The sequence below is a fragment of the Anoplopoma fimbria genome, chromosome 15, assembly GCF_027596085.1.
Source record: "Anoplopoma fimbria isolate UVic2021 breed Golden Eagle Sablefish chromosome 15, Afim_UVic_2022, whole genome shotgun sequence".
NCBI classification, from domain to species: Eukaryota; Metazoa; Chordata; class Actinopteri; order Perciformes; family Anoplopomatidae; genus Anoplopoma; species Anoplopoma fimbria.
This window is the reverse complement of record NC_072463.1, coordinates 19,253,560-19,273,321: the sequence shown is the minus strand read 5'-3', so window position 1 is coordinate 19,273,321 and position 19,762 is coordinate 19,253,560. Positions and strand designations below refer to the sequence as shown.

General features: G+C 42.0%; 1 protein-coding gene across 1 annotated transcript in view; it reads right to left on the bottom strand.

The window, feature by feature from the left end:
• Positions 1–19,762, bottom strand: part of LOC129103019 (ryanodine receptor 3-like) — a 79,487-nt gene that overhangs the window by 13,781 nt on the left and 45,944 nt on the right. The window contains 35 exon segments of the mRNA XM_054613264.1: positions 1,277–1,386; positions 3,194–3,293; positions 4,044–4,156; positions 4,616–4,750; positions 4,849–4,908; positions 5,067–5,237; positions 6,053–6,067; positions 6,674–6,766; positions 6,858–6,945; positions 7,042–7,282; positions 7,478–7,801; positions 8,114–8,244; positions 8,347–8,428; positions 8,658–8,896; positions 9,775–9,835; positions 10,700–10,749; positions 10,924–11,045; positions 11,150–11,217; positions 11,313–11,428; positions 11,542–11,665; positions 11,941–12,016; positions 12,191–12,253; positions 13,203–13,349; positions 13,452–13,541; positions 13,949–14,027; positions 14,159–14,322; positions 14,938–15,078; positions 15,838–15,928; positions 16,165–16,385; positions 17,065–17,234; positions 17,815–17,935; positions 18,019–18,130; positions 18,258–18,444; positions 18,698–18,833; positions 18,963–19,066. Coding sequence (XP_054469239.1) covers positions 1,277–1,386; positions 3,194–3,293; positions 4,044–4,156; positions 4,616–4,750; positions 4,849–4,908; positions 5,067–5,237; positions 6,053–6,067; positions 6,674–6,766; positions 6,858–6,945; positions 7,042–7,282; positions 7,478–7,801; positions 8,114–8,244; positions 8,347–8,428; positions 8,658–8,896; positions 9,775–9,835; positions 10,700–10,749; positions 10,924–11,045; positions 11,150–11,217; positions 11,313–11,428; positions 11,542–11,665; positions 11,941–12,016; positions 12,191–12,253; positions 13,203–13,349; positions 13,452–13,541; positions 13,949–14,027; positions 14,159–14,322; positions 14,938–15,078; positions 15,838–15,928; positions 16,165–16,385; positions 17,065–17,234; positions 17,815–17,935; positions 18,019–18,130; positions 18,258–18,444; positions 18,698–18,833; positions 18,963–19,066 — 4,345 coding nt within the window.

Sequence of the window (19,762 nt, the reverse complement as noted above, 5' to 3'; positions counted from 1 at the left end):
TGACTACAGTTCTCTTTACCATCAAACTTTTCTTCTTTCCTTCACCAACACGAATTGATAGCCAACTGCAAGCAGAATCAAACCAGGTATTTTACCGGTGTGACTGTGAATAAGCTGTGACTTGGTTGTGTTTCTCCCTTGTGAGTAAAGCTACAGTTCATCAATGTATCACTTGATTCTCACTTAATATCGTTACCGCAGCAGAATGCTTCTGCTTATTAAGTCCATGCTCTAGTTTATGACTGTGGTGGTTTTGTTAAAACAAGTGACTAGTACACCTATTTGGAAATAACCTCAGTTAAATTTATTTTACCGATGTTTCTGATCGATGACCTGGTCATTTTTCAGGGACAGATTGATTGGATTGTGGGTGCCAGGCAAACACTAACTTGCTTTTCTACCTTACTATAAATTGGGAGATGGGATGGGCAGAGGTATGAGCAGTAAGACGTTTTCTGGAGTTAAACTATTAAGTATTAATAAGAAAACTATTCATACCGCACAGTTAAAGTCCTACATTCAAATGTTTGTTTCAAGTGAAGAATGAAAGAGGCATTATCAGCACAATGAACTTAAATTTACTTAACATCTGTTCAAGGTGGAACGGATGTTGGCTAGCTTAATGAATAAAAATGCATTATTATTTAATTGTTTTATCTTGTTAATCAAATCTCAATTTGCATCGTAACCAGTGACCAGGCGCCAACCTCCGGATTTGAAGAGGAAGGCCGATGCGTAGGTGCCTTAACCTTGCAATCTTTCAAATGACCAGCAGGAGGCGACTCCTCTTCCCACTTGATTTTTTTTACCTTTGTAGAGGTTGTAAACATGAGTCTGCCTTGTTGTGACCGACAGGTCCTTACCCTGGCGTTGTTCAATCAGGGAGTGTACATGTTTTTTCATCTTAGAACTTTAACCCTCACACAGTGTTTTGAGTTCATAGAAATTTGAGGCGTTATTCTTGGTTCTGCTGTACCAAGCTCACCCTTCTCGTGTAACTTGCAAAAAGCAAAGATGGTGATGCCCGAACTGTCGAACTCGAGGCTCCAAAAGGGCATTAACAGACTAATGGTTAACTGCAATGTATGTACAGTAAGCTGCAAGACAACAAAGAAATACTAAAAACTGCTTGTGTTTCTTCCCAGTAAAAAATAAACAGCGCTGATTATACTTGATGCAGCTCTTTATTAGCTAAGAGGCAGGCCAAAACTATTATGCAGCACAGATGGAGCAAAGCGTGTGGGTGCCAGGTGTGCAACAGTGAGTGTGTATTCACCTGCACTCAGTGAGAGCGTTGTGGCTGAAATGCAGAATGAGCTGGTGAAGAGGGTCTGGCTGCTTTCTGACCTCCTCCTCCTCCTCTTCCTCTACTTTGGGCTGCGTTTTCTGGAAAAACCCATGCAAGTTAATACTGGAGCACAGGCATATAGTCTCAATATCAACTGTGAGAGCTCTAAATGCTTTGTATGAACAGTAGTTACAGTAACATGTAACTGCTACTTAACCATACACCACTTACCTTTAGAGAATCAGGTGATAAAAACAATGATAGACTGATAGCATGCAGACAATAAACCACAAGCATGCACACGATGGCAGATGCACAAACACAGCGGATGATGTTCAGCAGTGTTAAAAGGAAAAATGGAGTTAAGCATGACTCTCCATGAGTCCAGTTTGCACTTTCAGCAACTTTTACCATTTTACATCAAAGCAGAGACTGATCATGATAGAAGACACATTGGAACTTTTTTCTAAAAATGTGTGTGCTTGGCTGGCTGGATCATAAAGCTTTCATCTGTCACACCCCTAACTTCTTATATCGTGCCCTATGGCTTTCATTTCAAATAATTTGAAAAAATATTGGGGTTTTTTCTTTTCAATAATGAAATGATGATTAAAATTTGAATTATGAGCAGATATCTAGACAGCCATAGGCACAGCAGGGTGTGACGAGTTCCAGCATGCCTACAACATTGATTTTTATTAATCTCTTTCATAAACCCTTTATGTGTTTTTTAATCAATCTCTGCATATCACACTATAGGTTATCATGGGCCAAAAAGTCTAGAAACATTTGAGGCACTTTTGTGACGTAAAGAAAGCAGCTACCTGCTGTTTTTCTTCTGCTTTCTCTACAAACTCAATGCATGACTGCAATGTTTTATGGCTGTTCAAATTTAAGAAAGAATCCACAACTTTCAGAAATTGAATTGGTAAGTCAAAGCATCTAGACAGGATGCCCTATTACAGATGTTGGGTGGGACAAGGTGGTCAGAAATACATCAGCTGGCTCTGACATCAGCAGTGATGTCATGCTTATTGATGACTGAGTGCAACACAGTGGTTTGTGGTGGATTTGGAGCACTTTTAATGATGTCACAAGTAAAGGAAAGCATAGAGTCAACGCTCAGCTTTCCAGCAGAACATGAGCACCAACAAGATGGCACTGGGGGATGATACAAGTACTTACAGCAAGATCCTGCACTAGCTTCTCCTCAAAAGAGTACTCCTCTGTTTCTATCCATATTCTCTGATAAGCCAGGAGGAAGAGGTTAATAGAGCGATGCCTGAGGAAGGGTGAGAGGAGATTAGCCTGAGTTATATAGGAGCAGAGCAGAGGAGAGGAGGAGAGGAGAGGAGAAGACCCTTCAGGAGACGTTAATACTGGTTAGTTCAGGGTACTGGCACATCCAACTGGTCACTTCGGAGGAAACGGTCATGTTGCTTAGAAATACAGAAATGTGACGTACATGCTCTCTTCCAGACTGTTGATCTAGTCCCAATGCTTTTCTTTTTTTTCATCAGCAGGCAGAAATGCAATTCTAGCCTAGATTAATTAATTGATATGAATTTTAATTATATTAAGCACCCATGTACCTGCACATCAGCAACAGATAGGAATATTTTGACATTTAAGGGTTGGCTCTAAGTTCATATTTAGCATACAGACATGGGAGTGGTATTAATCTTCTCCTCTTACTCAAAGCAATTAAAAAAAGCAATTACAAATATCTCCCAAAATGTCAAACTAGTCCTTGCACTGCTGTACAGATATTGACCAGTGGAAAAACCAGCAGGATAATTTAGAGGGAGTTACATTTGAAGCATAGACCGTGCCTGGAGAAAAGCGAGGGACAGTTAAAGGTATGCAGGGTCGTACAGTAGCAACATTGGAACAGTGCTATATTACCGTCAGCATGGAGAGAAGACTGTCATAGCCTGTGTTCTCATGCATTATCTCCAGCCAAATATGTCGGTAAGCTTTCAGGAAGTAATTATTATTTTTGTGCCTGAGGGGATGAGGTACAATAGAGTGTGACATTGAGGACAAAACAAAGGCTGAATAGAGAGACAAAAGAGAAAAGATGACATCTGAGTGCGTGAAACTCCGGCAGAGTAGACATTATCCAGAAGCTTCACATCCAGCCTTCAAACTCACAAGTCTATTACCCCAAACATAAACAGTCAATTGTGCTTGCATTGTAAATACTGTCTAATAATTATGAGCTATGCCGTGTCATATTTCACTGTCAACAACTCTGAATAAATGAGTCATGCTGTCAGGCAGGCGGGCGGCATCGTCTCAGCACATATTGAAGATGGCCACCCCCAGGTTGGGCCTCATAATTGTTTTCCTCCATACTGTAGCTCTCTGTCTGACTTCCTGTGATTGAGTTACAGAGCAGCAGGGCATGAAATTGCTAGTGTCCCTTTTTTTCTACTCCTTGATAACAGCTGCGGGCTAGACATTTGTCCTACAAACGGAGGGAGGGAGGTTGTGCATTAATGCAGGGTCAGAACCCAAGACTTGAAAAAAAATGAGAGACGTGAGTCAGACCAAATAAGAACAAAGTGTGGTGGTATTTGGCCAGAAAAGGTAGAGGTGATGTTACAACACTTGCTACAAAATTTCCAATCTAGTAGTATCAGAAGGAGCTCTCTCCAACTTTTTAATGTGGAGTGTGATGTTGGACTTTTTTAAGGCTGTATAATATCCAGTAAAGTTGTAGAGGCTGTAGGTGTGATGGATGCTGTCATACCTAGGCAGGTTATAAAGTGGAGCCATGCGGAAGCAGGCGACGACCGCTCTCTTCCTCTGCTTGGACAGCAACTTCTGCCATACACATTTCTTGGATCTCAATGGCTGCTCCACCTATGAGGAATAGAAGAAGTTAGTGTAAGGACTACATGATAAATAAAAACTGGAATGGCATTCTCTACCACAACTGGCATTTTCATCAGGTTTTCCTCAACGCCAGTTTTTCTTTGGTAATTCATTGTGAAGCTGACTGTGCCTGAGTGAAAGATTAAGTGCAGCAGAGTGGTAGTCAGAAGCGGTCAAGCGACCCAGAGTACTTTTCTTTGAAGTATTACTGTAATTTTGTGTTCTGTTGTCACCAAATCAAACCAAGTTTAAAAGCCCTGGGAGCAACACGGAGTCGATTCTGTTCTTTGTTGTTGTGATTTTACAATCTACTGTACACACAAGGCTGTAAATGAAGTGCCATAAGCTGTACGATTGTTGACCCTGCATCTTCACAATAGTTTAATGAAACAAGCATTTGCAGCTCATAATATATTTGTATATAATGCACAACTGTTTAAGCCCGACCTGCTCCAGGTTGAAGACAGCAGCAGAGATCCTCTGGATACGGTCCACCACCCTCTCGGGGTCTGGAGGCCCGTCGGTTATCATCGCTATGTCCTTGTACAGGTTCAGCTGCCACCTCACTGCAGGGTCCTCTGACTGAGAGCGCGATATGAAGAAAGATATGAAAAACAATATATACAGCCTTTGGAAGCTAATAACCACTTACAGTCTTGATATTGAGACTTCATGCTCACCTTTTCTCGAAGGTGCAGATTCTGGCGAATATGATCTTTGACCTCTTCGTCTGTGTCTCTCTATCAAACAATAGCAGGAACAGGAATATAAAGCTTGATTATTGTAAAATGTAGCAGTTTCAAAGAAGTGTTCTTGCTTGAATGAAGGATGGATCTTCACTTGAGGCTGTGATCTCATAAGACCCTTGTCAAATGCAGTCACATGAGAGTTGTCTCACCAGGAGGTAGCGAGTCTTGGCTAGAGAGATGAGCTCTTGGTCTCCTGGGGTACACATGTTGAGGCCGATCGGCAGCATCTTCTTCAGAGCGGCCACAATGAGCGATGTCTGGATAGAGTAGAACTCACCACGCCTTTTCTTGTGTTTCCTCTCCTGGTCTTGTCCCCCAGACTGAAAACAATCATATTAACCTTAGACAACACAAAGTGATGGAAGTTTTGCCGGCTTAATGAGCTGGTCTTTTTAGGTAATAAATACCATTGTCCCATTTTTGCTGGGTTGCACTGAAGCACTTTCTCTCAAAAATGTAACCGATAGATTTACACTATTATTGGAGCTTATTTCACAGCTTATTTGAGCAAAAGGCAATTGAGGCATTTCTTTTTCAGGCCTCGCAAAATCGGTGACCGGACTGAATCTGTTCCACTGAAGCATTAAGAAGTTTCACACCTCAGCTGAAAAGCAGAACTAGCAGACTGATGCTGTTGGGACAGCAAGATGTTACCAGTGAGGGAAAATTGCACATTTGAGCCAAATTGAAGCAGCTGGCTCTGTGAAAACACTCATTTCCATATTAATATATACATATACACACTGACATACACACACACAAAACCTGATCACACATCGACTACAACATCATATAAATAGCATGAGGTAACTATTGGCCAAACACACAAGAGTACCACAATCCATCAACTACAAACACACCGGTGGCATGTGATCACATGATTTGCTACAGAAGGGCTGGGCTTCATCACTCCTGATGAGATGTGTTCCGCCCATAAAGCAATGAGGAATGAGCAAAGTTACCATGTAACACATGGTGATGAATGGTGGTCACAAATAATCAGGTGACAGACTATGTAACTACTCTATAGACTATATAGCACAGCGGCACAAGCTATTGGCTTTTCTGCTTAGCGACGGGAGCAAATAAGCCAATGAGCTGGCGGGTAAACGGCACATGCACTGCATCACTCTACCTTCTCCTTAAAGGACTGTTTGAGATAGAGGGAGAGACAGAAAAAGAAAGGCAGATGAGAGGGCAATTAATGGAGGCACACAGTCCTCACATGGACGTGCACTGCAATGAGAACCATTTGTTTGCCTTTAGACAGCTAAACCAGGCAGACAAAAATGAAATGTTCCAACCTCTGTAACGCTGACAAGGGCTGAAAGCATGAATGTTAGTTTCTGTCATCTGCTTTAACAAGCATGCATGCAGAAGTTCATACACACACACACAGTTGTAAGTCAAGGTCCATTTCATTATTGTCATGTTATTAGCAAAAAGGTTATCTACTCCTCTCATTCACAAGTAGGACGCAGATAAGAGTCTTGATTGTAACATGTGTGTGTGTGTTCACTTTTAGTTCCTCAAAAATTGTTTGGGACTTTTACTAGTTAATGTCAACACAACAGTGGTAACGTTAACATGGCTGAGAAAATGTTAACATGCATCTTGCTCATTCTATTAACCCTGTTTTTTAAGCTTTCTCACACATCCTCAATGGGTCATAGTGCCATTACACACAACTAAAAGGGTTTAAATATGCTGCCATAAAGGGAAGTGTTGACAGTGTTTAGAGGCACATTAAACCTACCTTAGACATCTTGGTTTTATTGTCGCCGGTCAAAAAGGAAAGGTTGTTAATTTCGTTTTGGACCACAAAGTTCTGCTCTTCTCTTTTGAAATTCTGGGGAAAGACAAACATAAAAAAAGATCAGTCTTCCTACCCAAAAAGGATGCCTGTTGCAGTAAAACATATATAAAGATGAGAATCTTACATGTGACTTGCACCAGAGGATAAATATCTCAGCAACCATTCTGAAGAGCTCATTGGAGTCAGTGTCTGGTTCTTTTAGCCACCTTGACCTGCAGTAAATAGGCCGGATTAATACATTCTCTGTGTTTCTTCTGCAAACAATAACATCTTAAGCAACTCCATCTTTCACTGCTAAGAGAGCCAACCTGTTGTTGTCCACATAGCGGATAAGCATGGGGTAGAAGGCGTACAAGTCCCTGCAGAGTACGGCAAACTCGTCCAGGATGAGCAGTTCTGCCTCCTGGGTGTCTCCCTTACTGTCTGCCTTCAACAGCTCCTCCTCAGACACCACCTTCACTGTCTTCTTCTTCAGCTTCTCAAGTGTAGGAAGGAAGTGGCTCTTCAGCAGGTCTGCACGGGCCTTGCTGATGATGGGTTGCACATAAACTAAACAATGCAAGAGAGAGAAAGTTTGGTTTCATTTCCTGTTCTAAACTCAGTGTTGTAGTCATTTGCTGTTCTTTCTAAAATAAACTCTATTTTTTGTAATAAATAAAACAGGGTAGTTAGCATGAGCTAACTAAGAGATTGATGCAACTACAACACTGTTGTTTGAAAAAATGACAAGCAAACCATGCCCACCTGCAATCCTCTTCATCCAGGAGGCCTCATCGATGCCCAAGTTGTTGTTGAGGATCTTGAGAATGTTGCCAAGAATGAGGCTGAGGTTTTCTGAAGTGACGGTGGAGCAGCAGACACTGCCCCCGCTGACTGGCTGGTTTTCAGGCCCCCTCTCCCACCAGTAGGACAGATAGTTACACAGCATGGGCAGCACCACCTCGATAACGTGAGGCATCTCTGTGTAACGAGCTCCAGACTCGGCCATGTCATTGATGTCCTTCATCAGACCGTCCAGCCGCGGCATCCCAGGACACATCTCCTCTACTGAGTCTGGTATGCCTAGGACTAAAAACAATTACATCAATGTTTACATTCTATAGGTTAAGAAGGGAAGGGATACTTACAAATGGACTATTATTTAAGCACAGTAAGAGTGCCCGACACACAGCACAGACAAACACAAAATGTACAAAATGTACAAAATGTACGATGACATTTAGGACAAAATATACATAAAAAAACAGACAACATCTAAAAATGACGAGATGGTTGTAAGAGACAGACATGTTAATTATCCATAATAATAACGGTTTAATTGCCACCATGGTCCACCGCGAGTAAAAGCCTTTCATTTTAGAAATATTACATATGACTCACTGGCTCGTTCTCTGGTACTCTTGGTATTAAAGACGGAGCAGGGGTTGTAAGTGTTGAGCAGCGGCTCCAGGAAGGCCACCGGTATGGCTCCAGCCAGGGTGGCCAGACACTGACCGAGAGCTGGTAGCTGCCTGAGGGACACGGAGAGAATGAGGGTCGGTTGAAAGCTTTACTGAATATCAGTTTCCTCACTCAGGTTTCAATTATTTTACACAATGTTGAAGAGGAGATACCTTTCTACATAGATGTTTTTCCCAGTACCCAGTGCATAGAGACTGGTCAGGATTCGATAGCAAGACACTTGGACATCATCCACTGGAACAAAGCAAATTTAAAAGTCCCTTGTTATTATGATAATTAATATTTATATTGGTAACTTTACTGTACATTTGTGTGAGTAAGCGACAGATATGTTCCATGGTGTCAGAATGTAAGCAGCATGTAATCACTGTATAACATTAAACCTAACATTGACACTTGAATCAAATTCTTCAGCAGCATCTTGCAAAATGTGTTTGATCACGTCTCTGCTGTCGGGACTCACAGAGCAGGTCGACTCCAAAGTGGTGTTGAGTGATGTGTTCAAACAGAGCAGTTAAAATGGGGAGCAGAGCTACGGTGGTGTAGTTGATATTCTGCGACACTCCTTTCATCTGGGAGCGGGAGTGAGTGAACTTCCCCAACTTCAGGTTCTCGAACGTCTTCTCAAGGTCCTCTGCCGCGTTTTCAAAGAACGTCCTCAGCCCCACCCTCACCAGCTCTGAGCCCGACTTCATCACCGTCCTGATGGAGTGAAAGGGAGCGTGATAAACGACTGAGACCAAATTAGTAGATATGCAAGGGCAGGGCTATAATAAACCACTGGATACCCCTTAATATGCAAAGGACAACGCTGTTTACCCACTGTCGGACACGGCCACATATGCAATTTCTTCACTCTTGAATACTGTTAAGGTTTTAGTCGTGAAATATGAGACGTGAGTAACAACCTGACCGCCCTCACACTGAAACATCAATGATTTAATAAATTAGGTGAATATTTAAATCCAAGGTGAGTTTGCCAATCTTGTAGGCATACTGCATGACACTCTGAGAAAGCACAATGCATACATATGATTAGTCCGTTTTCAGCATTTCACAGTTCATAATATTGCCAAATGAATTACCCGTTGTTAAGCCTTCATGTGTCTCACTAGGAAGGGGAAATAAAAGACAGTCTGTGGGCATCAGCTGTAGCTCTTCAGCACAAACAAGACATAATACATTACCCATTTAGCCTTGTTATGTGTGAGCTGCATTAACAAACAGTACATTGTCTCTAAAGAACAGTATAAGCCTTGGGCAACATGTGCTGTATGAAATTTGTATTGCTTATTTAAATGCCAGCGAACGTTCTTTGTTAATGCCAGCGCCTCCCACAAGACACCACAGTAATAACTGTTATAGAAGAAAATGTTCTTTGTGTAATGCTCCTGACGGGGGTCCTACAGGGGTTAGAATATACGTCATTGCATTACATTGGAGAAATGTGATTTGTTTCTCAAACAAATATTGTCCTAACACAGCCACATTTGAGATTTGTAATAAAAAAAAAAATTAAGTTTTCATGTCAAGGAGAAAACTCAAATCTGCCAGGTTCCCTGTGAGTCTTGAGAGCTCACCTGGTGTCCAGGGTGTGTGCCAGAATATGCAGACAGCTGACGATGGTAGTGGAGTCGCTCCCTACAAGACAACGCAAAACATTTCAATATGATGTGAACACACACACATGCACACTGTCGTCCATGTTTAAGGGACTTTCTTGACCCGAGCCTTTCATTTCAGCAATGAGTTAATGTCTGTGTATGTAGCACACATCAACAACCTCCAATCATATGGTGGTATAGGGGTCAGTTAGATTATAGATGCAAGATTATTCGATCAATATCTATATCTATCAACACCTCTGGTTAAGGGCAAGATGGGTTAAAGTATTTAATTCAGTTTTTTGTCATTTTAGTTGCCGTTACTTAAAGGAATAGTTTAACATTTTTGAAAATATGGACATTTGCTTTTTTGTCAGGAGTTAGAGGAGAAGACTGATGCCACTCTTGTGTTTCTGTACGATAAACATGCAGCTACAGCCACCAGCCGGTTAGCTTAGCATTGCATAAAAACTGAATAACATGGGGCACCAGCTAGCCTGGCTCTGCCTAAAGGTAAGAAACTCAGCCTACCAGCACCTTCAAAGATCATTGAACATGCCTTGTTTGTTTACAATAGTTTATAAAAGGGCATTTTACAGATTAATGCTCCAGTATTTGGTAGCTTATATGTTGACCACAGTGCAGTAAAACCAACCAAAAACAAGTTTACCAAACCAACTTAAGACATGATAAAACATAATTATGCCCAACTTAAGAGTCAATAAAACGACAAGCACTCACTTTTTAAGAACACACACACACACACACACACACACACACACACACACACACACACACACACACACACACACACACACACACACACACACACACACACACACACACACACACACACAGACACACACACACACACACTGCTGTCAGTGGTGTATCAGCTTACCAAAGAGAGAAATCCTATGTCTGACAAGAGCTGCCAGTTTACAAAACAGGCTGGAGGTGTGATGGATAGAAAAGGAAGGAAATCAGAGAGTTACAATGAGTAGATTCTTAGAGAGAAGATAAGTAAATAAGATTTCAAGAGTTTAGAATTTTGAGTAAGGACAACGAGTTATTGTCATTCTATATTGCTGTAAGTGAATGAAAGTAGGCGTTTTAATTTTGTACCTGGTGACCATCTCCTTCTCCTTGTTGGAGGCGTAACCGCTGCTGCTCAGGTTCTTACTGGGGGAGGAGAGGAAGTATAGAGAGTGGTTCTTGAAGTACTGGTCGATGAGAGGAAGGAGAACCTGAAGGAGGACATCAATAATGACAAGATCAGGTTAATGAAAATATCATTTCAAAAAGGGTTATCTAAATATGTACAGCAGCTGTATTTATATCACATCCTTACTTTGGCAAAAAACTTGATTTCTTGTTCATGAGGGGACCTGTCTGTTTTGCCACTGGCAGCCATGGCCTCTGGATTGAGAGCATAAATACATATTTTAATAGTAAGTAACAAGACTACATTAAGTCTCTTGAAGTCAGGTGGTATGTAATATTACCATACTTACCCAAGTGAGCGATGAACTCTTGAGCCGAGTCGACATACTTGAGCAGCTTTTTGAGGAACTTGTAAGCGAACCTCTTCTCCATGGAAGAGGAATCCTGCTCCAAATCCTTCAAACCTCTGCAACACATATAGGATATTAGCTAGAAACCAACACTTATTATTAAGGTTATGAAGCAGTGTAACCCTACATCAACATGATAATATATGACCGACATCCTGAAATTGCTGACCTTGTGATGCTATAGCCATTGATCTGCAGAAAGCGGAAAAGGTCCTGAGCTTTCTCTCGGTCACGGGCCTTCTCTTTGGCTGTCAGCGTGTCAAAGGGCGCCAACAGAGGGTGTGTTCCCCCTCCTGAAACCACGGACAACTCAGTGTTATGTAAGACTTGATTAGCCACAGCTCTCCACTGTGCATTTGCGTGAAGGCAGATGATGTAGACAGATCACTTAGCTGAACCTATTTAGTCGAGACCGGCGAGGTATACATATGCCCACAGGCACATTTTAAAACAACAACAATAAGCGAGTGGCAGCTTACATCCACCCACACAGGCATATGGTCTCTTTCTAGCTGTTTTGCAGGCATCACTGTGTCTAGTCTATGATTGAATTCATAAGCAAAATCACCTCTGCTTCCAAGGTCACTCTTTTTCTTCTTGGCCCAGATGTTATGATAATTTTCAGCCACCACTTCCACCATCCCCTTGGACCAAAGACGAAAGATACAATCAGTAGATCTCACAGAGGAGCATGTCCCGCCCATGTAACACATTCACGTTCAAGAATTATTCATTTTCATCTCGTATTCAGACTGAGAGTTTGTTTGATGAAAAAAATAGGAAAAAAAGCATGACAAAACAAATGAGAGGTCACTCACCTGCAGTTCTCTGGATAGGACCACGTTGCTTGTGTCTATGGGGCTGGGATTGAAGCCATTTGCCTAGAAATGTTCAAAGATATTAAGATTTACAATGAGACACTGTGTTCTTTGTCATAAATCAACAAGTTGAAAACACAAGATTTTGCATTTGTGAAAAGGACTATTCTGCTTTCAGTCTATTATGCAAGGACAGTAGCAACAAAATCTGCTTTTTGCCTGCAGTAAATAATCTGATCTGAATTTTAATAATTGCGTACATGCTGACAAGTGGTACTGTTTTAAAAGTAAGAAAATATGTACTGAAAGCAGCTGTAAGGCTAGACCAGGGACCGGCAGCACATGTTACAATTGAGTGTGTGAAAACGTGTAAGCAAGCAGAGAAGTTGGAAAAGTTTGCTAAAAGAAGCAAAAAAGGGACAAAACTGTTGAAATAGGTAGCTAAAAGTATTCGATAAACAGTTGAAGAAAAGTAAGACAAAAGTAATGTTCAAAAAACTTGAAATACTAAGCTAAAGTAAAGCTTAAACAGTAGAAAGAATTAGCTAAAAGTAACAAATATACAGTTGAAATAGTTAGCTAAAAGTAAGGAACAAAACTGTTAAAATAGTAAGCTAAAATTAACAAATAAACAGTTGAAATATTTAGCTGAAAGTAACAAATAAACTGTTAAAACAGTTAAAGGAAACGAATACACAGCAATGGATTAATAGTTCATTAAGCTAAAAGTAATGGATAAATAATTGAACTAGTAAATGTTAGCTGAAAATACAAGATATAATCGATTATGAAGATAATCGTTGAAATAGTAGCAATGAGCAAGGGAAAACTGCTGGCTAGAAATAATGATTAAAAAAAAACCTCAAATCGTTACCGATTACGTTACTGTTGAAAGAGTTAGCCAATGGCTATGGATAAAAGTTTGAAAATAATAAAAGGTTTATTTTCAAACGTTTTTGGAGGACAAACACATTTGATGTTACCGTTTGTCTCATCATTCTTTGCACTGTACCTGTGAAACCTGAGAGATCTTTCGCATTTTCTCACTATCCCTCTGTAGAGACATGCTTTCTCCATCCTTGGTCCTGTCGATGCTCCAGCCCATTGCCAGCATGCTCTTCAGGGACTCTCTAATTGGCCATCTGTAAATCTCTTTCTCCTGAAGCACAAAGGTAGAAATGGGTAACAAGCACTATCCCCAGAAGCCTTTAAGTTCTCTCTTTAATGTTACTATTCTTCACAAGTCTCACATTCTTCATACCTTCTCTGTCAGGGCTTTGTAGATTCTGAGCTGAGGATGGATCTTGGCCTTCTCATCCACACAGTCTCCATATTTCCATCCCAGCAGGACCTGAGGCACAAGCACAGAGGGATGTATATTTGAGGGGGAGCAATCTTCAATGCCCTCACAGTCCTTTCAAGGACATGATTTATTATTTGAAAGACGGGGTAAGAGATTAAATATGCGCAACACATTAAGGAGTGATGGTACGTTCAGTCCTTGCTGTCCTCAGTTTCATTACCAAAGGAAACAATGTCGTATATTGGAAAAGAAAAAAACAATCAAGATATTGAGCTGAAGTATTTCACATGGATAAGGCTGCTTTTCTGCTGATTTTGCATGCAGTATTTCCTAAAGGAGAGACATTTTAAGTGCCAACTGCTTTTCTTAGAAACACTCAAGACTTGTTCCTAGTTGAAATACTGTGCAATTTAAAACCCATTTTCCCAGATGACAGTTCTTATCTTTGGCCTTACCTTCTCTGCAGACCATTTCTCATGGGAGTGCTCTCCATATTTGTTGGCAAAGTGCTCAAGCTTCTCTGGAAGAGCAATGCTGTGAAAAAAATGTTTGTGGCAATATGTCAGCTTGTGTATGCAAATGCATATACAGGTATCTACTGTGCATGTCATCACAGGTATGATATACTATATTTCTTATAGACATCTGGCTCCAACGCGACTTACTTAGCAGTACTGATGGGTTTGGGGTCAAAGTTGCCCTGAGCATCTACAGAAACAGGCTTCTCCACAGTGGTACTAATGGAGGCGTCCACGTAGTCCGGTGGCAAAGCTCCAGCTATGGCACTGAGGCAAGGCATGGCCATCTTGAAAAGCTCTGCATCATATTTCTACATGGTGAGAGAAAGAAAGCTTCAGAGTAAATGCAAAACATGACTCTTAAGATTTTAGTACAGTTATGAAAATTGTATTATTATTTCACAAATACAGGTAATGTGTTTAATTGTTCATTTAAGGTGGGACTTAAATAAAGCCTCTTCAGTGAAAGTGTTACAGTGCAGTGGGACCAGGAGAAGAGATGTTAATGAAGAATTATTTTAAAAGCTGAAGAACCAGCGTGCTAGAGGCTTTGGATCAATGATCACAGTCCAGATATTGATGTTTTCAGGCCGGCCCTTTGCACAGCCTCCTATCTTGAGTGGGCATTTAGAAGGAAGTGCTGAGCCCAGCCATCTGCATCGTGAACAGACCTCAAGATATTTGTGCCAATGAGTCCCTCGCATAGATGCATGTTTATTGAGACTGGGATGAATTAAGTGACTTTTATTTAACCGTTTATCACTTTTGTAGAGCTTTTTTTTTGGTATTACAATATCTTACAAAATGTTTAACAAGAAGTAGATGTAAGCCTTTTGCCAAACAGACGTTAATGTAGCATAATTAAGTCACAATGAAATTGCAAAGGACCCTGACACGAGAAAATAGTGACTTTAGTGACGTCTCACCCTCTGGGACAGAGAATCAAATACTCCCCAGAAGATTTTCTTGGTGAGCAGTAGTTCATCCTCAGATGCTGTGCCATAGCTGCCCCAGCCCGATGGGAGGCAGTAGAACTTCCAGTTCTGCTCATAGTGGTTGGTTAGCAGCTGGAGGACATACAGAGCACAGGGGTAAAACAGAGGCACTTAACTGTTTTATCAATGACATGAGACAAGTAAGCAGCCTGAACATAAGCTCACAACACACTGGCACTGGGTCATGCATGTATAACATGTAGCACCTCAAAGGAAATCAGTTCTCCCACAAATCAGCAGCAATGGAATCCAAATGTGTACATGAAGGTATAGAAAAACCCTTTCAGAGGCTAGTCACAACCTCAATCACATCTTCAGTATTTCTCTGGTGTGCTACAGACTGATGGAGTGGAGAAGTGGAGTCAACAAGCCTGTAATCACACAGTCCAATACTTCAGCCCCTTGTTTTCCCTCCTGCAGCCACCCACTTGTTCCAGAACAGATGATTAATACCGTGGGTGTGTTAGAAATGTTCACCTTTGAGTGTGCGTGTGTGTGTCTGAGAGACAGAGGTGTACACCAGTGATATTACATTAAAAGGTACACCTGCAATTGAGTTGGTGGAAATTGGCTGCTGGTACTTCACCACCCAAGCTGACAATCTAATAAACTGATGTAGTAGAGCACGACCAAGCAGCGACCGCAGACAGAACACAGGTTGGATTATAAAGAAAAGTAAAGAAAAGACAGAAAAAGGGATGATGAGGCAAACAGTAAACACTGCTAAAACTGAAGCATGCAAGCACACCAACAAGCAAAAAGAAATAGCGCAAAATAAAGGATGGCAAAGGGATTTAAAAGGGTGAAAAAGGTGAAGAAATCATTGCCCACTCTGAGAGGCATCTTGCAGTAATCGGTCAGCAAGGGCACATCAAAGACGAGGCGGCGGAGGAGCTGCTGCAACATGGAGGGACGAAGGTGCCTGCAGGAAAAGGTGAGAGATAAGAGCGTGCTGCCCTGGGCTGCCTTTAACCTGAGTCACATCTTCAGACTCGAACCACTTTTATCACACAGATTTAGAGGGATATTAGGGAAACAAGGCCCCTAGCTATAAAGGAGTTTAACTAGAAAGCAGTTTGCTGTTGATCTTTGATATTCTGGCCGGCTGAGTGTTTGGTGTATCACTAGTCCAAAAATAAAATGCTCATGGCTCCTTACTTGCAGACAGCCAGCAGGCACTCCTCTATGGCGTCTCTCTGGGCCTTGGTGAGTGAACGGCCCTTGGAAAGGCGGTAGATGGTGTGCAGAGTGGAGTCGACGAGGGTGGCGTAGTGCTCGGTGCCGGCGAAGAGAGGGGCGCAGCGGGTGAGGAGGGGGAGCATGGCTGAGCCGATGAAGCGGTTCATGGCCAGGGCCGTCTCCGTGGTACATAAACCCTCCTGTGGAAAGAACGGGTCACAGTTCATACAACAGTGAGCAGATTACATAATTACAGTAATAAATAACACATTCTCCCCCTGAGAAAAGAAAGGTTTTATGTTGCCAGAGGTTTCACTGCTGTAGCCTTGCTTGGTCTGGTATGACTGCTGGCTCATGTTAGCAAACTTTACATAGATATTGTTGTTTAACTGCCATTACAGAGTCAGGCACCTAACATAATAACTATTCTCTATTTAAACAATTTTTTTGCATCCTGTAATTGTTACTTTGGGCCACAGTGGCCACTGTTATGGAGAAGTAATAGAGTCTTGCTTAAAAATGAGAGTGTGTATTTGATGACCAAAGAGTACAATTTAAGTGAGCAATTAACTTTCAAAACATATTTGAAAGCATGCTGTGCTGAAAATAAATAATAATATTTATTTAAAATGTGACATCTAAAAGTCTGCACACTATGGATTTGAGAGTTTAGAGAAACACTCCATAAACTTATTCTTGATAAATAAGAGTAAAAAAAACAATTACATTAATCAACCAAAGAGAAACTTGAGCCAAGACTTAATGAGGAGCTCCTCATTAGTATGAAAGGTTGCCCAATATTGTTGATCTCAGCACTCCTTGATGAAGTTCATGTTACATTCATTACTTCTGTCCAGCGTGGTCGTCAGCTTTACCCACCGTGTCAAGAGAGGTAGCAGCCCTCAGGTCAGGAAGGAAGCCTACTTCGAGGAGGTGAAGAAGAAAGCTCTGGTCCTCGATACCATACACCCTGTCCAAAAACAGCACCATGGGGGCCTTGTGATCGGGACAGAAGCAGGCCGACATGTCCGGCTCCGTCACCGACCCATCTGAGAGAGATTGAGACGGGGAAAGGGAGGCACAACATATAGAGTAAACCACCCAGGTGTGAAGCAGTGAAATACTCAGGGAAAAGCCAACAGTGCATAATGGGAAGTCTTTTTTGATTAGGAAAGCCATGTGTATTCATTAGGGAGCATGTAGCGGCATGCCGATCAGAGTTTTCCGTAGCTGAGCAACTGCTCGCCGTCTTCACTCTTGGCCTGCTGACAGAGCTTATGTGGCTTCGCTCTGGGCAGCAACTTTAAGAGGCGAGTCCTGCCATGCTTATGCAGATCAATCAATAGAGCAAGACAGCTCGCTATAGAAATGATCAGGCTTACCCGGAGCTATGAGAGTGTGCAGTAAAGCGTTGTGCTGATTAAAATGGCATGAGCAGTGAAATGTAATCAATAACCTTCTGCCTTGCACTGAATGGGAAGACTTTCCTAAACCGTAGTACCTTCACATAGGCTAGACATAGTGTGTAATGAGCATGCAAATGAATAGGATGTGTCCTCCAATGGAAGATAAAATAAAGATGTGCAGTATGCTGCCCTGTGTTGTTAGAGAGAACATCCGGACCAGTACCTTTGTTGGTGATGGGCATTTTAAGGGGTATGCTGATAATTCCCACAAGGTCTTCAGTAGGCACCAGAGAGCGCAGGATGGCACGAATACGCAGAGCTTCACCTTTTCCCTTGTTGATGAGCTGAAGAATGGAAAATAATGTGAAAAAAGGGAGAATCTGTCCGAGGAAAACAACAAACATATTCACAATTTCTATCAACATACATGCATCTCTGGAGCGCAACGTCCCAACAGATCAATGAGTGCAGAGTAGAAGGACATTATGGCATTGCCCATGTGTACCACCTCATCCTCATCATCCCCCCCATCAGCAGACCTAACAGTGGAGAAAGTGAAAAGTTCAGGAAGAACAGACACAGAGGAAGAACCTTTCTTAGGAGCATCACAGCTAAAATGCTAGCAAAGGGAGATAAGCATGCTAATCCTAAGGAAGTATTTCTTACACGTCAGAGCTGAATCCATGCACAGAGCCCGGCAGGTCCAGGGCCGGCGTCTCAGAGATCTTGATGGCTTCCTTCATGGCAGCCAGCAGGCCGTTCCCTCCCTCCCCCCTCAGGGCAGGTCCAAAACACTCTGGACGACGGATGAGCAGCTTGACCACAACACTGGAGTTCTCTTCTACGCTCTCGCCTGGAACACAAACATAAATCATAGGAATACATACATAAAAAAAAAAAATCATACATTATTAATGTCAGCAAGAAAATACACCACAGTCACACACTGTAGCTTTAACATAAACACCCCTATCCTCGGAATGAAGGTCTTTCAAGCTTAGTTGGGCTTTTGCTAGCGTTTACCTCATGTCTATACAGAGGTTCAGTAACAGAAAGAGAGAGAGAGAGAGAGAAAGATAGAGAGCGGATGGTAGTTGTAGTCTCACCGTTGACAAAGACAGCAAACCGTAGAAAGGAAAGGTAACGCTCCCCCTCAATGGGGTTCCAGCCGATGTCTGGATAACCTTTAGCCAGGAGAATTGGACAACTCTGGAGACCACAGCCCGCTAAGTAGGTGACCACCTACGGGTAGAACCACATAACACCACATATAGATACAATTCTTATTGAGCTCTAATATATTCATCCTTGGTGATTTCAAATTGTGTCTCTCCTTTCACACACTACGGCGTCACAGAGGTTGAGTCTTACCTTGTCCAGATCAGGCTCCTCCAGTGCCAGAGCCAGGCCGTTGTTGTCCATCACCGAGGAGGCAGCCACATCTAGAGGAGTGGAGCCCCTCATCGCTGGTGAAGCTACAATATAAAGCACACTGGTAGAATCAACCATTTATTCTATTGTGTTTCATATAAGTCTGTGTTCTCATTTCAACAAACAGCAGGGGGTGGTGTTGCCACTCCTTCAAACAGCTGGTTAACATTAGTGTGAAAGGAAAGTTTCCTAACCAATTTGCTATGGACACATGTACTCATATTAGATTCCACAGGGTTTATGGGAACCAGTTTAAGTAGCACGGTGCATACAAACACAATAATATACTACTGATTGTAAGTCGCTTTGGATAAAAGCATCTGCTAAATGACTGTAATGTAATGTAATGTAATGTAATGCATAATGCTGTGGTTGCAGCTTCTATGTTCTAATTGTGAATTTTTATGTTTTTTTTCTTAGATTTCATTTTTCACATAACTTGTTGCAGCCTGTTAATTGAGCATGCCTGGCTGCATAGTGTGTGCATCCAGGGGAGACACTCTCTCGCCCCAGCGGGGAGCTCTCTGAGACTGTGGCACCGACATCTTCTAACAGAATGGGAGATGAGTCGCTCTCTTCACTGATAGATTCTCAGCGCTCAGATTCACAATTACACACACGTCTTCTAAGGCGCGAGGCTAATATATGTGAGCTCACAGGCGCGGAACAAGTCTTATAATGGCAAAAGGCTGACGACATTGCGTCAGCCATATTGATGAGAATTCTGGCATCTTTCATCC